This window comes from Drosophila sulfurigaster, chromosome X (genome assembly GCF_023558435.1).
Source record: "Drosophila sulfurigaster albostrigata strain 15112-1811.04 chromosome X, ASM2355843v2, whole genome shotgun sequence".
In the NCBI taxonomy this organism is placed as follows: Eukaryota; Metazoa; Arthropoda; class Insecta; order Diptera; family Drosophilidae; genus Drosophila; species Drosophila sulfurigaster.
The window spans coordinates 19,804,054-19,822,567 of NC_084885.1; the positions used below are offsets into that span (position 1 = coordinate 19,804,054).

General features: G+C 35.5%; 2 protein-coding genes across 2 annotated transcripts in view; one reads left to right on the forward strand and one right to left on the reverse strand.

The window, feature by feature from the left end:
- LOC133848581 (serine/threonine-protein phosphatase 2B catalytic subunit 3) overlaps nucleotides 1-15,551 on the reverse strand; it is a 32,251-nt gene extending 16,700 nt beyond the window's left edge. The window contains exon 1 of the mRNA XM_062284209.1: nucleotides 15,398-15,551. The gene's annotated coding sequence lies outside the window, so the exon portion shown is untranslated. The remainder of the gene's footprint in view (nucleotides 1-15,397) is intronic.
- An 849-nt stretch (nucleotides 15,552-16,400) lies between these two features.
- On the forward strand, nucleotides 16,401-17,511 carry LOC133848585 (histone deacetylase complex subunit SAP30 homolog). The gene is made up of 2 exons (XM_062284213.1): nucleotides 16,401-17,104; nucleotides 17,176-17,511. Exons 1-2 carry the CDS (start codon nucleotides 16,709-16,711, stop codon nucleotides 17,302-17,304), a joined length of 525 nt encoding a protein of 174 aa, XP_062140197.1. The 5' UTR covers nucleotides 16,401-16,708; the 3' UTR covers nucleotides 17,305-17,511.
- Nucleotides 17,512-18,514: the final 1,003 nt, after the last annotated feature.

Below are 18,514 nucleotides of genomic sequence, written 5' to 3' on the forward strand. Positions count from 1 at the left end.
CATTTCCAGCTTCCTGGACTTCAACAAAATTTCGTTATCTGTCACATAAATTTAAGCGGTGGATATCTAACTGTCAGTTTAAATTAAATCGAAGGATAACTAACTCTTACTTTAACTTGCACATATAAAAATTTAAATAGAATTGAAGTTTTCATAGACAGAGCTTGTTCTTAAAGTGTTTCCACTTTACGATTTTCCTATGGTCTTCGTTATCTGCCAGATGATAAATTAAATCGAACAAAAGCTAACACTCACTTTAACGTGCACTTGAGAAGGCAACTCTTTTTGAAATGTAAATAGTATTCAATTTTTTTTGGAGGCAAGTTTGAAAGAAATTCATTTCCAGCTTCCTGGACTTCAACAAAATTTCGTTATCTGTCACATAAATTTAAGCGTGCGATAACTAACTCTCACTTTATCTTTCACATGAGAAACTCCGACTCCATATAGAAATAGTATTCAAGTTTATACTATTTAAATTTACATTACAGAGGCAGAGCTGGTTCTTAAAGCATTTTCACTTTAATTGACAACGATATTTCTTTGAACTTCGTTATCTGCCACATAAATTCAAGCGTGCGATAACTAACTCTCACTTTAACTTTCACATGAGAAACCGACTCCTTTAGAAATTCAAATACTATTCAAGTTTTCAGAGGCAAGCCAGGAAATTTGAAAGCCATTCATTTCCAGCTCTCTGCAATCTAACAACGGAAACGGAACTGAGCAAAAGTCGCCGTAGTTGTTTTGCCGTAACAATATATATATATATATGAAATGCAGGCAAAGCGAATAAAGTGCATAAACAGTGCGAAAGTCGTGTAAATAATTCAGAGAAAATGCAATCAAATGGATTTTGCAAAGTTGCCAGACCGCTTAATTAATTTGTCTGCCAAATAAAATACGCCTAATAAAAAAAAAAAGAACCAAATAATAAAATTTACTTTAAAATGCAATTAATGTAGCATTACGAACACAAAACACACAACAGACAAGCCAAAAAATATACTCGATAGAGCCTTGCTAATTTGTTGAAACACACAAAAAAAAAAAATCGTTAATTTCATGGCATAAACGTTCGCTGTGGTTTGGTTTTCAGTTTCACCCACCCACACACACACACACACATAGCTACACTTACATCCATCCATCCATCCATATGTGTGCCAGATTTGCGTGCAATTAGAACAATGCCGATCCGATCTGAACCCAACCGACACACACATTGCAAATGTTTCACGGCATTTTCCTAAATTTCTAAGACATTAAATTTCGACTGTGGCCGCAGCCAAAGCAACAACAACAAAATCACGAGAAATAAAACAAATGCCAAATGCTGCAGACACATCTGACTACAAAGATACGCGGTAACCAAAACTCTGAACAAATTGATGGAACTTTTTACATTTATATTCAGTATTACAGACAAATATTTACCAAAGTTTTTCTAGTAAAAACTTACATTATCATACGTTGTTTTATAACAATTGTTTCTTTTTCATTAACCATAATGTAAATTTCACAAAATTATTAATATTTTATAAAACTGAATTGTACATCTTTAAATAAATGTACATATTTTAAAACTAGATTACAAAAATATGAAATTATATTTACTTAAGTTTAAGTTTGAGCGAAAATAAAAACCTATAATAATTATTAAGATTAGAAAATAATTGCAAGCTAAACTCTGTATTATATTAAATATGCATCATAAACTTTAAATAAATATAACTTCACCAAGGAAAAATAAATCGCTAAATAAATAATCATAATTAATTTGCTTAACAATAAATTTTGTGGTTGGGTTAATCATCATAAATCATTATGATTGAAGAAAATGTATAAAATCCAGTAATAAGAAGTTCTACTGAATTAATTTAGTAAATTCTCATGAAAATATATTTTTTTTAATGCCTGAATTAATAAAAAATCAAAAAAAAAAATTGATTATTTTTTAATTTAGTAAATTCTCATGAAAAAATATTTTTTTTGTATACCTGAATTTCAATTCGAAAATTATAAAATTTTTGAATTCAAAACAAAAAAATATTTATTTAGTGAATTCTTCTGAAAATATATTTTTTTAATTCCTGAATTAAATATTAAAATAATGAAAAAAAATCAAAACATACTTTTTTTAATTCAGAAGAAATTCTAACAAAAAAAACTTTTTTTTTGGAATACAGAATTTTGGAATAGACATGTTGCTTGTTGAACTGCCGGGTATAAAAAAAGAAAGAAAGAAAATTTTAATGTTTCGGACTGTTTATTTGGCAAACGCGCTATAGCGATGACCACAAAAAAGAAAAGAGAAGAAAAGAAAATAAAGAAAAACCACCTTAACCCATCTCGGATGATCACAATAGATACAAAGTTAATTATCACGCGCTCATCGCTATTGTGAATGCGTCGATTGCAGCGTTGCCACCACGTTGCAAAAGAGAATGAGAAAAAGCCAGTTTAAATATTTACATTAAATAAGGGCAAACAGCAACGCAACAGCAACAACAATGGAGCTTAATTAAAGAGCAAAGTGTATTTGTTGTTCAACTATTTGCGAAATGTGGCAAACTAATTAAAAGTGTGTCGAAGTCGAATGCCAATGGCAAGAACAAAAGGCGACCGCGAGTAACAACAACAACAACAACATCAACAGCAGCAGTTGCTGTTTGTGTCACTGTATGTGTGTGTGTTTGTGTGATAGAGTGTAAGCACGTGTGTGTGTGGGTGGTGTCTGTTAACAAAAGCGCAAACAACAGCAACAACAACAACGATAGCAGCAGCTACGACAGTCACACTTGTTGTTAGCATTTCAAAAACAATGCAGATATGCTTGCGTATATGTGTATGTCTCTGTGTGTGTGTGTGTGTGTGTGTGTGCGCCATTGAAAACATTGGAAATAAAACGGAACCAGTCGAGAGAAAAACCATTTTTGTGTATTCCATACGTATTTATGCATGTTTACACATGTGAACTAAAGCTCAACTGATGTGCTCAACTAACTTGATACCCTGTGTATTTTTTAAATGTAATTTGTCAGCGCAGTGTGACCAGCTTGCGCTGCTGATAAGAACACATAATCAACGGAGAATCCAATTGAAAAGTGACAATCGTTTTCGTTATTGACAGCTGCGTTTCAAATTGGAATCCAATTAAATGGCAATTTATTGAAGCAAAGCGAAATCGGTAACTGTTTATTATTATGTTACTACAACAAGTGGACACCTGTCACATTGCATAAATAATGCCAAGATTTTTGCGCTATACACATGTCCAATTCGAATTCCAATTAGAAAATCAAGTGTAATGGAAATTCATTTAACATTTGCATATTTCCAATTTGGATTCTTTTTCGATATGTGTGTGCGTGTGTGTTGACAATGACAAATGGGTCGCCTTATGTAAGGCTCCGTTTGTCCAAGGACAAGTGTTGTTAACGAAGGAAAAGGAAAACAGCTCTCACAAGATCGTACTGCAGACACACTTGCTCTCCCGCTCTCGCAGTTTAACAACAGCATATGATAGTTGTCGTAGTTCACAATAGATGGCGCGCATTGCGATTAACGATAACCGCTCAACGCTCTGTTGCTCTAATCTTAGGTCTTTATTAAATTTAAACATGATACTGCTACACATACATATAAATAAATATATGTTTGCACTTTATTTGCATTTGCATAATTCGCTTTTCATATCGAAATGTAAATGATATCTTAACAATCGTTGTCGTCTATATATTTTTTTTCTATTTCGTTCACCATTGTTAAAATCTCATTGAAACTGTTGCTTTTGTTTTTGCTGTTGGCTCAAACGGTTTCGGCTTTTGCACTCTAACGACATGCAAACACACACACACACACACATTGACATAGAACATGGAACAGAAAAGAAGAGAACGAAAAAAAAAAATACAGTTTTAAATTGCAAATTTTATTCAAGCTTTGTTGACGGCAGTTTGGTTTTGGCTTCGTTTCGCTTTTCGCTTTTGGCTTTGGCTTTTCCTATATAGCTTTGACTTGGCCAACTTGGGCGCGTCGTTGTGTGTGGCAGGCACCATGTGCCACTGTGGCACAAATGTGTCAACTTGCGCTTAATTTGCCGTCTGACACAACAAACAATTGTGCAAATAATAATTTTACTGCCACGCTGTTTTAAAAATTTAATAAAACAAAATACTTTGCTTACATAACATTTGGTTTGTTTTTTATCAAAGTGGCAACTCTTTTTGGAGAGCGTTGCCACCGCGTTAATTATACAAGATAATTTTAGTTGGGATTTCTGAAATTTGAAAATCTTATATTATCGTTTGCTGCGCTTTTATTCGCGCATTTGTTTACAAAACGAATTCTCAACGAAAAAAAAAAACCAAAAACAAATTTGCTAATTCATTACACTTTATGCAATTAACGACTTTTTGCTTGGCAATGGCTTTTGATCTTTATGCATGGAGGAGACTGCGCCTCCCTAATTAACATATTGCAAAGCTCGAAATTTTCGAACCTAAAAACCAGCAAATACTTTACTCTCACAGTTGTGCTTGATTTTGCTCCACTGTGCGGCATGCCGCGTGTTGCGTGTCGAAGCGTATTCGCTTCGTCTTTTTTTCTGTCTCGCTTTTTGACTGGCTTTGTTGTTGTTGCTGTTGTTGTTGTTGTCATCAGCGTCGCTTTTTTGCCAATTAATTATAATAATTAAGTTTGAAATGCGTTGCGACTAAGCAACAACAAGAACAACAACAACAACAACAATAATAATAATAACAGTAACAACTACAAACAAACAAAAATGCTTCACACGCAAACGCATTTTACGGCCGATCCAATTTTCCGGGCAATCCTATGACGCCGTCTAACTAGGACCCCAAATAACAAAAAAGAACAAATACAACGGGAAAGTAACATACACGGGATACACACGCACACACACATACTAAAGTACACACGCTGAAAGCTTAATCAGATTTTCAAAGAAAACTTATTCTTATTTATCTAAATTCAAAAAAATATTCAAAATTTTGTTCTTTTTCATTCCGGATCGAAATTCATCATTTAAAGTTTCCACTGCATATTTTTAAATATATTCCGAGCATCACAAATCAAGTTTAGGCTTTTTAAATTAATTTTCTACCCAACTAGTTCCTGAACGATATTAATCATTTTAGTAATCATTTAAAGTTCATTTTACATTTCTATTTTTAAATCACAATTTTTACACCACAAATAAAGTTTGGTGGACAGTGATGAATGTCTAAAGTGTTTCTAAAAATACAAGAAACATTTCAAATATTTATCATTTGTCAATACATATTCAAGAAACTAAGTATTTACAGTTGTAGCCATAAATTCTTTATGAATAAGAACTTAAATTATTTATTATTTGAAGCTGAATAAATTTAAAAAAATATTTTCTACTTTTCAAAAGAAGTTTAATAGACTATAAAGAATTGCATGTTCTAAAGAGAAATTCTTCCAAAAATTAGTTTTGAAAAAAAAAAACATAAAAACTATTGTCATAAATTATATATTTCAGCGGACCTTAGATAACAAATAATGTATGAATTAAGAATAAATAATAAATCAAAAAAGGTATGAATAAAGAGAAATTTACAACATTGAAATATTATTGAAAAATATATTAACATAATTCCTAAATCGAAAATCAATTGATTAAAGGCAAAGGAAAAAAGATTTTCAGTCCTAGAATTTGTAAAAGAAAAATGTACAAAGGAAAAAGTGCGCTTTAATCGAGTGGAATAAGAAGCTTGCTTAACGTGTAGATTACTGTATTCTTATGTTGATTGGATTTTATCAATGTTGCGCCGTGGAATAGCTGAACTCGTAAAAATAACACACGGGCTTTATATTGCCAATCAAATTTGAAGCTCTTTTCTTTGCTTATCGAGTTAATGCATCAAATGGAATATCGCTCTCTTTATCTCTCTCCCTCTCTCTTAAGTCAAGCAACAAATTTAAAATCGATTTATAATAATAAATAAAACATGAAAATGTTGTAGGATATTGCGGAAGAAAAACAAAATAAGTAAATAATAATAGATTAATTGGCGACGAGGATGATGTTGAAGATAATGACTATGTTGATGGTGATGAAATCCCATTGGCAACAGAGCAACAACAACAACAGCATGAAATTGTCGCACATGCACACACACACACACACACACACACACACATAAAACAAACGAAATTTGAGGCGAAATTCTTGTTGGGCGCGCACTCGTTTTGGCATTTCTTTCCCTCCTCTTTGCCACCCCCGCTCATTCTTGCTCGCTCTCCTCACTCACTCTCTCACGCTCTCTTCGCTTCGCTTCCACTCCCAACGTCTGCAATCCCTACACGACCCATATTCCCCACCACCCCCACCCCCACTCCCACACTTCCTCTTCTTATGCACACTGTGTGTATCGTAAATTACTCGTTCAACGTTTGGCCAATTTTTATCGTTAGGCTCTGGCTGCAAACAAAGTGTACAGTTACCGCGAGTGCCATAAAATTATAATTATTATTATGTACATACACATACTGCATACATATATAATTATTGTTGCTGCTTGTTGCTGCTTTTTGCATATTTCAAATGAATTTCAAACAAATTTGTTTCATTTTTATTTTGTACTTTGTTTTAATCTTCTCTCGCACAGTGTCGTTATTGTTGTTGTTGTTGCTGTTGTTGTTATGGTTGTGGTTGTTGTTGTTGGTGGCTGTGTGAGTGACAGTTTGGATGCTGTCTGCTCCAATAAGTCAAATAGTTTTTCACTTTACGCGATTTTTAATACCCGCCAGCGATGCTGTAGCAAGGTATTCTTATCCGACCGTCCGTCCGTCTGTCTGTCCGTCTACTTAAACGCCTACTTTGTAGATCACTCTGACTAGAATAGCTAGTGACAATGAATTTTTGTTGGCAATACACGACTTTACAAATTGTCGTACAACAAGTTGGCGACATTAAAGTTAAGGTTTTCTCATGATACAAATTTTCAAAATTATTTGCATGAATGTATTTATGAATTATTTTAGGATTTTAATTCTATTTTGTTTTACCTTTTCTAAATCATATTGTAATGCATTTATTTGTGTAGTATTTTGGGTACAACAAGTTGGCGACATTAAAGTTAAGGTTTTCTTATAATGTATTTATGAATTATTTTAGGATTTTATTTGTATTTTTTCTGAATTATATTGTAATGCATTTATTTATGTAGTATTTTGGGAATTTTTCTGCTCACCTTTTCCTCCTATAAAATTTATTATATTGTGCCCCTTTAATTTATGTTTAAGTAGAAAATCTATAATTAACCTGCACTCTTTATATTGTAATATAAATTGTAGTGAATATGAATTCTAGTAGCATATAAATGATTTTCAAATCTACTTTACAAAGTGCAGTCAAAGCAATTGAGAACTTTTGACTGACCTACATTTTAATAAGCAATATGCTTATTAAACAAATCAATAATTGAAGTGGCACAACTTTCATTTGTTAAAAATTCAAAACTAGGCCATGATGAAATACATACATACATATTTAGTTTAGTTGAAATTATATTCATTTTTTTCAATAATAAGTAATTATTAATTTATGTTTCAATGGCACACTTAATTATTTTGAGGTATTTCACAGTCGAGCACACTCCACTGTAGCCTTTTGTCACTTGTTCATTATGTGTGTGAGTGTGTGTGCGGCATATACATACATATATATTTTTTTACTTTTCTTTTTGTTTGTCTCTCGCTGCAAGACAAAAATTGTCGCACAGTGAAATTATTTTTGGCAATTGTATTTTGCCTGCCCGATGCTGCAGGTGCTGTGTGACAGCGGGGGGGGATGAGTGGGAAGTGGGTGGACAGACAGAGGGAGGTAAAGATGGCAACGATTGCGACCTAATTTCGGTTTTCTGTTTCACAGTTTTATGCGTTTGTTATTCTTCTTGTAGCTCCGGCAATTAGCATACACACACAGACACACACACACGCACAAAGACCTACATTCACACAGGCAAATGCATGTGTATGCGACAGAATTGCTTAAAAATAACAATACACACACACACGGAGACAGCAAACAGCTGATACGCGAGTCACTCGCACCCACACACGTACACGCACACATGCATACACACATTCAAACATGTTTATTTAAGAGCAGAAAATCCTGCTAGAAGCTTGAGCTGCCTTAAGAAGGCATATTTAAAAGGATTAACTTTAACATTACAGCACACACACACACTCTCTATCTCTCTCTCTTGTTCTCTTTCTGTGTTTCTGTCTCTCTTGCACATTACATTTAACGTGTTACATGCAAATCGACTGCCAAGTTGTGCGTAACAAAATGCAGCATCATGCATACATACAAATACACACACACACACACACGCTTTGGGAGAGCATGTCATTGAGAAGACAAAACACGAATGAACGGACTAAAAAAGGGGACGGCAAGCGAGGATGCCAGCGGCCAAGGCGAATCATGTTGGGGAGCGCAAAAAAAAAATGTAACGAGCATCAAACTCACCGCTCTAACACCACCACCAACAACAACAACGACAACAGCAACAACAACAATAATGCCCGCATTCACACACACACACACTGTATGAATGTTGTTAGCACGCAAAGCGCCCGCAGCGCAGCTTTGCATTCAGAGTTACAGTGATGTCCATAACACAAGTGCAACTATCAAAAGTTTTATGCCAAGCATTTGCAGTTGTTCTTCTTCTCACTATCGCACGTCAAGTGCACTTAATGCGAAGATGGAGCGAGTGCGAGCGAGACAGTGCTACGGCATCCACTCGATATAACTTTGGCTAAACACAACACAGCAAATAAGAAATTCAAGCAACACAGTAAAAATAACAAAAACAAAAACAACAAATAGAAAGAGAAAAGTTTCAGCATCCAACTTGCAGAACAAAAATACTTTTTCCTAACTTTTTCTGTTTCGTAAAAAACCAAAAAACGAAAAAACAACAACGAATGCTTAAGTAGCGCAGACGCAAATAAAGCTTGTGCATAAAAACCAAAACCAACACACCAACCAAACAAAAAAAAAAAGGAGTCAAAAAGGTTTTTCGTGATACGGTGACGGAGGTATTGCGGTTTTTATGGCCGCCACTGTATTGTATGCGTAAAGTAACTGTAACGAGATACGAGAATGTTCGCCAGAGTGACAGAATAATGCGAGAGAGATGGAGCAGGCAAAAGCAAAGCAAGGAGATGGCCAGAGGGTGGCTGAGGGGGTGGCTAAGGGGGTGGCAGAGGGGGATTCGTAGCCGCTGAGCAGCTGTTTAAAGCAACTCAAACTGAAAGCGAAAGCAAATGTTGGTTACCCAAGGGTAGCTCTGATGGATGGATTTGTATTTGTTGTTGTTGGTGGCAAGAACACGAAGAAGCAGAAGCAGAGCATGTTTTTGCTGGGTTAAGAGTGGGGGGGGGAAAGTACAAAAGAGTCGCTTTTAAATATTTAATATTTATAACTTGAGCAGCGAACCGAGAGATGATTTGTATCCCCACCGGAAGCTAATCTCGAGTTGAACTAACTCGCACATTTACCCACCCAGCAGCACTCACACACACACACACACATACACACATAACAGAGACATTCATGAAGAGCTTTCCATGGCTGCCTTGGGCAAGCGAGTGAGGTTATGTGCACACATACAGACATACAAAGAGAATTGGGTTTACTCTGTGTGATGTATGTATGAAAATATATGTACGTATTCTTATTGGTGTGTTTGTATGTATTTTAAAGCGTGTTGCACCAAAAATCCAAATAAGTATGCTTTATCGATTCCCACATATACGTATGTATGTATGTACATACATCTTTGCACATGTATGGAAGAAATATTCATGTACGTTTGTATGTATGGCCGTGGCCGCGCCAGACTTGTACTGCTTCTTCTTCTTCCCCCAAATAAGGATAAAAAGGCAAAGTAAAGGCACGCGGTGCGCTCAAGCTCAAGCTCAACTGAGCTTGCCCCGGCGCACTTAATTTCGTTGCCATTGCTTTTTGCATTAGAGAGCGGCAACCAAGAGAGAGAGAGAGAGCGTGAGCAAGGGAGGTAGGCGTAGCTGGTGGAGAAGGGAGCGAGGGAGATAGGTAGAAGCGCGAGTGAATTCCTGGTTTGGGCTCCAGCAAAAAGTCAACCCTGACCGCTGCTGCTGCTGCTGCTGTTGGCTTGACAGCCGAAGCCGAAGCTGAAGCCGAAGTCGAATTCGATGCCGAAGCAAATACACGAACACACACATACATACGTGTACATACATACATACATAAATAAGCACAGTCAGTTAGTCGGTCATTATGACGACGCGCTGCTTCTACTGTTGCGTTGTGTATTGGTGTTGGTGACCAAAGTGCGTGCCGAGTGTCCTGTTGCTGCTACAACAACAACAAGAACAACAACAGCAGCAGCGAGAACAGTAAAGGTAACAACAACAATAGCTTGTAAATGAAAGAAATGAAAACACAACGTCATGTCGACGTCGTTTTGCGTTTGTGACAGCAACAGAACAGACCCAAAACATTTTGTAGTATGTGTGTGTATGTATGTATTGCAATTGCCGGCCACGTTTTTTTTGTTCTTTGCTTTAAGCAAACGTCAACTGCATTCGTGACAGCTTGAAAAGCAAAACCAACAAGAAAACAACTGGACTTCACTGGAAAAATGATAGGATACTGATGTCATACATACATAATATGTACGAATAGTATATACATAAATATATGCATTATATGTAACGCAATAATTAGCTAGTGCAATATATGCAAATATTATGTCATACAATACAAAAGTACTTTTTTCTAGTCAATTGAATTACATTTGTTTCCAAGAAACATGGATTGGTGACCACTGTGCGGTGACGAAGCGTCGACCAATGAATGTTTGTGTTGGCATGCGTGTGTGTGTGGTGGGTAGCAAAAGACGCGAAAGCACAAGGCAACGCATATGTGTGTGTGTGTGTGTGTGTGTGAGTTTATGCTTGTGGTGAGCTTAGGCTTGCCCTTAGCTAAGGCGAATTGTTGCGTGCGACGCCGACATGAGCAGAGAGGTCCTGCTGCTGTCGCTGTCGCAGTCGCTGCTGCTGCGCTGCTCTGCTCTGCTGCTGCTGTGAGCTTTTTTCGTTTGGCCTCTGTGCTTGTTGTATTTGTATGGGTGCCACGCAACACTAAAAGTCAATTGACCCGAAAGTGTTGAATATGTAAATATGTACACGTGTATGTATGTATGCATAAACAGCGAATGCAGCAGCAGCAGCAGCGTGATTAGATTTAGCTTTCATTTCAAATGCAAGTACATAGCAGAGTTCTATGTGTGTGTATGTGTTCGTATTAGATTTGAAGAAATCACAGACGATATTCGTGTTGTTGCCTTTACCATGTACATAAATACATACATACATATGTATGTGTGCATGAATTGCTCGCAACGAATTCAGTACTTCTAGTTGTTGTTGTAGTTGCTCCCGCTATTATTAGCGCAATGTGAGTACAACAAAAAACAAAAGCAACAACTGGGTCTATATTTTGTTGTTGCTGTTTTTCACTTTTTTTTTTTGCTTCTCTATTGTATTTGATGTTTCGCAATTGTTATTGTTGTTGTGTCATGCTTTACTTTTCCAATCTATTTATGCTTTATTTCCATTCTTGCTTTCAATTATTTCGCACGCTCGCTCACTGCTCGCTGCTCTCTCTCCCCAAAAAAAAACTGCTCTCTTTCGCATGCTATGCGTGCTCTCTTTACAAACTTGCGCTCTCTCACACACACACACGCACTCCCCACACTCTTTACCACAGTTGCATTGCATTGCTGGGTGGTGAGTGGGGAGCGTGGGGGAAAGGGGGGTGTTAGTAATTGTCATGAGAGTGCAAATTGCTAATTGTTGTAATTAATATGCATGCAATTAACTCTTACATACAACATACGCGTTCTAATTCTCACCTGTGCAAACTGTTAAACTGTTTCTCACCACACACACGCACACACACAAACACGTGCGTAATTTTGTGTGAAATTCTAAGGACACAATGTGTAAACGATAGACGGGAATGTTCACACGTTGTTTTTGTTTAGTATGATATCATTAACAGTCAGTTTCAAGAAGTGAGATGAGTGAGAACGATGTGTAATCTACCAGGGAACGCAAAAAATAGATTATTCTTGTTATTTCTATACACAGAATCGTTTTTTTTTTTTTTATACTAACTAAACTTATTTATGACTATTGGGAATTTCGAATTCAAGAGAACAAAACAAGTGACCAAATAGATAAATCATTCTGCTGCTTTAAGGCTAATTTATGTACCATGATTAACAGATTTATAGTTTTATATTCGCTTGCTCAAAAGTAATTATAATTTTGCATATAATTATACTCAGCTTTTCAAAATTGAATTTTATTTAAGACCAACGAATACAAGTTTTTAAAATAATTGAATTCCAGAGGTTTTATTCTCTGCCCATCATAATTGAAAAATAATAATTATTACGTTTTCTTTTAGCGAATTAATAAGAAGTCAAAACTAATTATTATTGGTAATTACAATCAATGTCACGTTACCATTTAATCTGGCACCGCAATCAAAAGTTCAATTCTATTTTACTTTTCTGTATTGATAATCGCTGGGGACACGATGTCAAAAGCTCAGACAGTCAAAAGATATCAAAAGTCGCGACACTTTAATGACATTGCATGCGATTATCAGTATAAATGTAACTAATTTGTCTACTCCAATACAAACATATTCTATATATACAATATATACAATATAAGTACATATTTGTTTGCTGTAACGCAGCCAATTGGTCTAATAAGACCTCGAACGAAGGATGTTGACCACTCTACCATTATCGCCTAATGAACAAATAATTCAAGGCAATGAAACCACAACTGCTGTTTATTTCTAATGATTTCCAAATCGAATACGCTTATTGTGCTTATTTTTATGATACATATTGGGGAAATGGCAATTCAATTGATTTCGAGTGCCAATTATTAGATATTCATAAAATTTCAACAACATTTTGCTTATTATCGAAATCGAACTTTCATTGATTTGTCTGCAAATAAATTATTGAACATTAAGGTAATCAAAAAGTATTGCAAAATAGGAAAAACAAAAACAAAAAATAAAATAAAAATAAATACGAAATTCAACGGAAAATTCAATTTAAATACAAATTATTGATCAATAATGTTTCCTGCTTTGATATTGCGTAAAATCGCTGTTTTCTATCACACTTTCGTGTAAACAATGCATAAAGATCTCAAGTTGTTGTTAGATGTTGGAAAAGTCAGCTGATTTTTCACCACGTGCTGCATTTGATTCTTAGCTTGTGGATTGAATTTCACAAATTCGAAAAGCTTTATTCACAAACAACTTTCAAGAATACTACACGCAATTTATAACCGGGTCATCAGAATGCGATCAATGATTGGGGCCAGCGATAGTGTTGATAGTAATATATAGTAAAAAAAAAAAAATTGAAAATAAAAAAAAAATATATATATGTACATATATGCATTACGCTTAATGCATTTGGGCACCCTGAGACAATTTCTAAGTTTGGTTCTCCTTGAAAGTTTAAGGATGAAAGCCTTGAAGAGATGATGTCCATGAAAATTCACACACACACACACATTCACATGGAATATACAAATGTCCCTGGCTGGAGTTTGGGAGTCGAGGCTGTACCGCTTGCTCAAGGACGAACAACACACAGACCGAATGATGATGACTGCCGTCGTGTCCTTTTTTTGACTCTTCTTTTATTTTGCTGCGTTGTGTTTTTAAATGTTGTTGTGAGTTATGCTGCTTATACTGTTTTTCATGTTTTTTTCATTTCATGCTTTTGTGTGACAAACAAAACTTCGCATTGAGCACCACGGTGCGGATACGAAACGTTAGCGACTGCGCAGCAACAGAACAGCGACGGCGACGACGACGACGACGACGATAACGGCGTCAGCTGAAAAACGTTATGACCCGCCTTCCCCTTCCCACCGCCCCTAAACACTCTTTCTGCTCTTCCACTTGCCATTCGCCTCTTTCTCCCAATGCCACCCACACATCCTCCCCAACTTCTAGAGCAAGCATGAAAATTTTCGTTGTTGCCTTGTCCTGTTCCTCACACACACACACACAAACGCACTTATACGTATATATATGATACACACATACATATGTATACAGCTATGTATGTGTGTCACAAGCTCCGTAATTTACGTGCGGCGAGCTCTTCTGCTCTCTTTCACTCAAAATCTCTTGCTTGTTTGCACACACACACACACACACACACACACACGCACAAGCTTTGCTTTGCTGCTTCATAAATTTTACTGTTATTTTTTTGGAGTCTCTTATGCTCTCAATCTCTTTTCAGCATCTTATAGGTATTTTAAAATTTCGCTCACTTTGCATTTGTTATGTTTGGCACAAAACAAAAAAAATGTATATTATTTAGCTGCATAAATTGATGTGACAAAAAAACAGCAAAGAAATTGTTATAATTTCATGGGTACATATAAATTGATGTATGTACATAGATCTTATGTACACGCATACACCTATATATATATATATATATATATATTTATATGTATGTGCAAATACATATAAAATGGTCACACTGTTATTTCTCACTCGTTGCACTTTTTCAATTTTTTTTTATTTGCGTACTGGGCGCGTGTCTTTTAGTGTTTTTTGACTTTGCCTTTTCCAATTGGAAAATCGACACGCAAATAAATGCAGAAAACAAAAAAAAAAAAAGCGAGCGCGGTCATTGAGCCGATTTTGCTCTATCTATATTATGATTATTATTTCTGCAATAAACAATGCGTTGTGTATGTACATCATTTACATCATGGTACCACAAAAATTAAAAAAAAAAAAAACGAAAAAAGGAGAAAAAATAACATTTCATACACACACACATACACGCACAGAACACGTCTCAGTTCAGTCATATTGGAATTACACATACATATGTAGTTCGCAAACAGTATGTATGCATATGTGTATGTGTGTGTTTCCAATTGGTGTTGTGTTTGTTGCTAGTCCGTTTCGTTCGTTGCTCAGCTTTGAGGCTGCTGCTTCTGCTGAGAATTTTCTACTTGCTGCGCTGAGCCGAAGCAGCAGCAGCAGCAGTGGCAGCGGCAGCGTTGGCGTCGCCCCCTCTTTTATTTATGTACATACTCTGTTTTCTGTGTGGGGGCTCTTTTTTATTTATTTTTTTTCCTTTCCTTTTATTTTAATTTTTGGATGTTTTTTATGTTGGTAGTTGTTGTTGGTAATTAACGCACAATTTTCAAAAAACAATTTTCAGATGAAGAAAAAACAGCAAAAAAAATGAAACTGCTTGCAATTTACCTTTTCAATATTATTGCTACAAACGACGCAGACGCACGGTATTTATTTCAGTGAGATTCGGTTCAATTGACGCGCTCCCGCAACACGTCCGGCTGAAATTTCAACGCAAATACTTTTGCTTTTTGCTTTTGCACAGCGTGACCACACATTGCAATTCGAAAATATACCATTTTACTTTGCCAAATATACCAATTTGCACAGATTTACGACTGGTTACACTTTATAAAGCATGTAATAAGCTTTTTGAACAAACATTTATTTGCTTTGTTATTTGGTTCAAATACTAACGTCAAATTCACAATTTTAAATGAAAATATATAAACGAGTTCGTCAACGGTATCAAATCTTTAATAATAAAAAATTATTTTGCAGACATGCAAGATCAATATGCATGTAACGGTCTTTAAAATTAAGATTGATAAATTACTTAACTTAATTTTCAAATATACCGAACGAAAGTTTATAGTATTTTTCAGTATTTAAGCATTAAAATGTAGAGCATACATCACAATTCGTCGCAGTGTTTTAATGGAGTTCAAAACAATACAGAAAACTTTTGCTAACATTCTTTAAATTAAAAAAAAAAACCTATAGAAATTAATATATGACCATGGCATTATTTAGCAACAAAGTATGCCAAGTTTGCATTGCAAACAAGATAACATAAGCGCAGGATGCTCACAACAGTTAACGCACTGTTACACGCATGTTAAGAGCTATTAACATGGGAAATCCATATTGAGCTCGTTTAGAACTGAACTGCATGATGATTATGCCGCAAATGTTGAGATGGGCAAACTTGATGAATGCAAATATGCAAAATGGTCTAAACTTATAAAAATGTATATAAAAAATAAAAATATTTATTTAATAATAGATGCATTTAAATTATTTTGGTGCAAATCCATCGATATTTATTATAAAGAATCGATATTTAATAATACAGACAAAATCATCGACGATAGGTGACATCGATGTTTCTCCATCTCTAGCAAATAGAAGAGGGGGGTGAGTGAAACGCACAAAGTCAAAGCATAAAAGCAGAGAAGGAGAAGGTAACAAAAGAAAAAGTGCAAAATACAAATTTTATATTCTGCATAAAGTACGTTTTATTCGCGAGTATTGTGTGCATGTGTGGAATGAGAAAAGGCAAACGGTTGCTGTAGAAATACAATTAAATCTATTAAATTGTGCCTCTGCTGCCTGCCGCCCCCTCCACCCAACAAACATACACACAAAGCAAAGCAACAGTAGTAACAACAACAACAACAACAAAGCAATAGCAATCATAAATTGTGTGTGTGTGTGACCATGAACAACGGATTCAGCACCGGTGAGGAGGACTCACGAGGCGGCCATACCGACCAAACATGCTGCCTGATCGACGACATGGAACGTTGCCGAAATCAAGCTGGCTATGCCAGCTATAGCAAACGTATACAGAAAACAGTGGCGCAGAAACGCCTCAAGCTAAGCAGCGATCCAAGTGCGCAGCACATTTACATTTGCGATTATCATAAGGCAAGAATACAATCGGTGCGCACGAAACGTCGTCGCAAGGACAGCGAGGATGATAGCAATGAGACGGATACGGATCTGCATGAGTTTCCCGATCTCTATCAACTGCATGTGTCCACGCTGCGTCGCTACAAGCGCCACTTTAAGGTGCAGACGCGGCAGGGCATGAAACGTGCCCAGTTGGCGGATGTGAGTAGACTCAAAACATTGCATTAAATATGAAATATAAATTGATTATATTTTGTTTTGTTTTGTTGCAGACCATTATGAAGCATTTCAAGACAATACCCATCAAGGAGAAGGAGATTATTACGTTTTTCGTGTATATGGTGAAAATGGGCTCCAATAAATTAGACCAAAAGAATGGTATCGGCAATGATACCACTTGAACGCAACTCTTGCGGCAGCGACGCTATCGATATCGTTATCGCTATCGCAATCGTTATTGATGCCGGCTGTCCCAACACAGCTACAATACAGCGCTATCGCTGTGCTGCTCTCACCACACACCACGACACGAAATAACAACAAACAGACAAGGAAACGCAATCAAAAATCACAGCAACAAGAAAAAAAAAAACAGAAAAATAAGGAAAGGGTTTAACTACAGTGAAATCGAAATAGCTGCATATGCAGCCATGCTTTATATACATATATGTATATTATATGTTTTTTTTTGCCTAATCCAACCTAGCAGTGCTTTTAAAACTGTTCATAATGAGGCTCGGGGCTCATTACGATATGGTTCGATTTTTGAGGAATATAAAATACGTAAACTTTCTTATTTTTTACTATACATCTATCTACATTTATACATATATTTTACTTAGTATTTATTTATTTTTTTTTGTTTGCTTACTTTGTATGGCTTTGTTGTAAGTTAGCGCTGCAATATTAGAATTTTGTAAGTACGTCGAAATGAAGAATTATTGTATTTTGATGGCAAACTGTTGTGTAGGCAGGTTTCACTGTACCCAAATAGCCCAACAAATGCAATGCGCACAGTACTATATATATATATATATATATACGATTATATAGCAGCAAAAAGAATGCAAGAACAACATTAACATCAATGTTATTATCATTATCATCATTGTCGTCAACAACAAAACACTTGGTGCTCCCAACAAAAAACAAAAACACGTAGTTTAAATGAAAATATTGAGAAAGAGAAGGTTAAAGAGAAAGCATATAAAAAGTAAAGTGAAGTAAAGCATAGTAATTTGTAGCGTTCGTCGTTGTTAATAGATCTTTATACAAATTCTACATGCATAGATAATAATTATTATAATAATAATTAATAATAAATGTGTAAATTACCATGGACCCAAATTTCTGGGGCCAACAAAACATGAAGCAACTAAACTAACTAACAATTTACCTTAACTGATCTTAGCCTTTCTTCTGTTCTTGTCACCACTTTGGCCAAAAAGCAATCAAATAAAAATTCTAAATCTGCCAACGAGAAATGAAATGAATTATAAGAACAACAATCAAGAACTTCATAACATTCTACGTAAATTAAAACAAACAAACAAAGCATACAAGTAAAGTTATTTACAAACAAAAATGTTTAATAATATGTAATTATTCTAA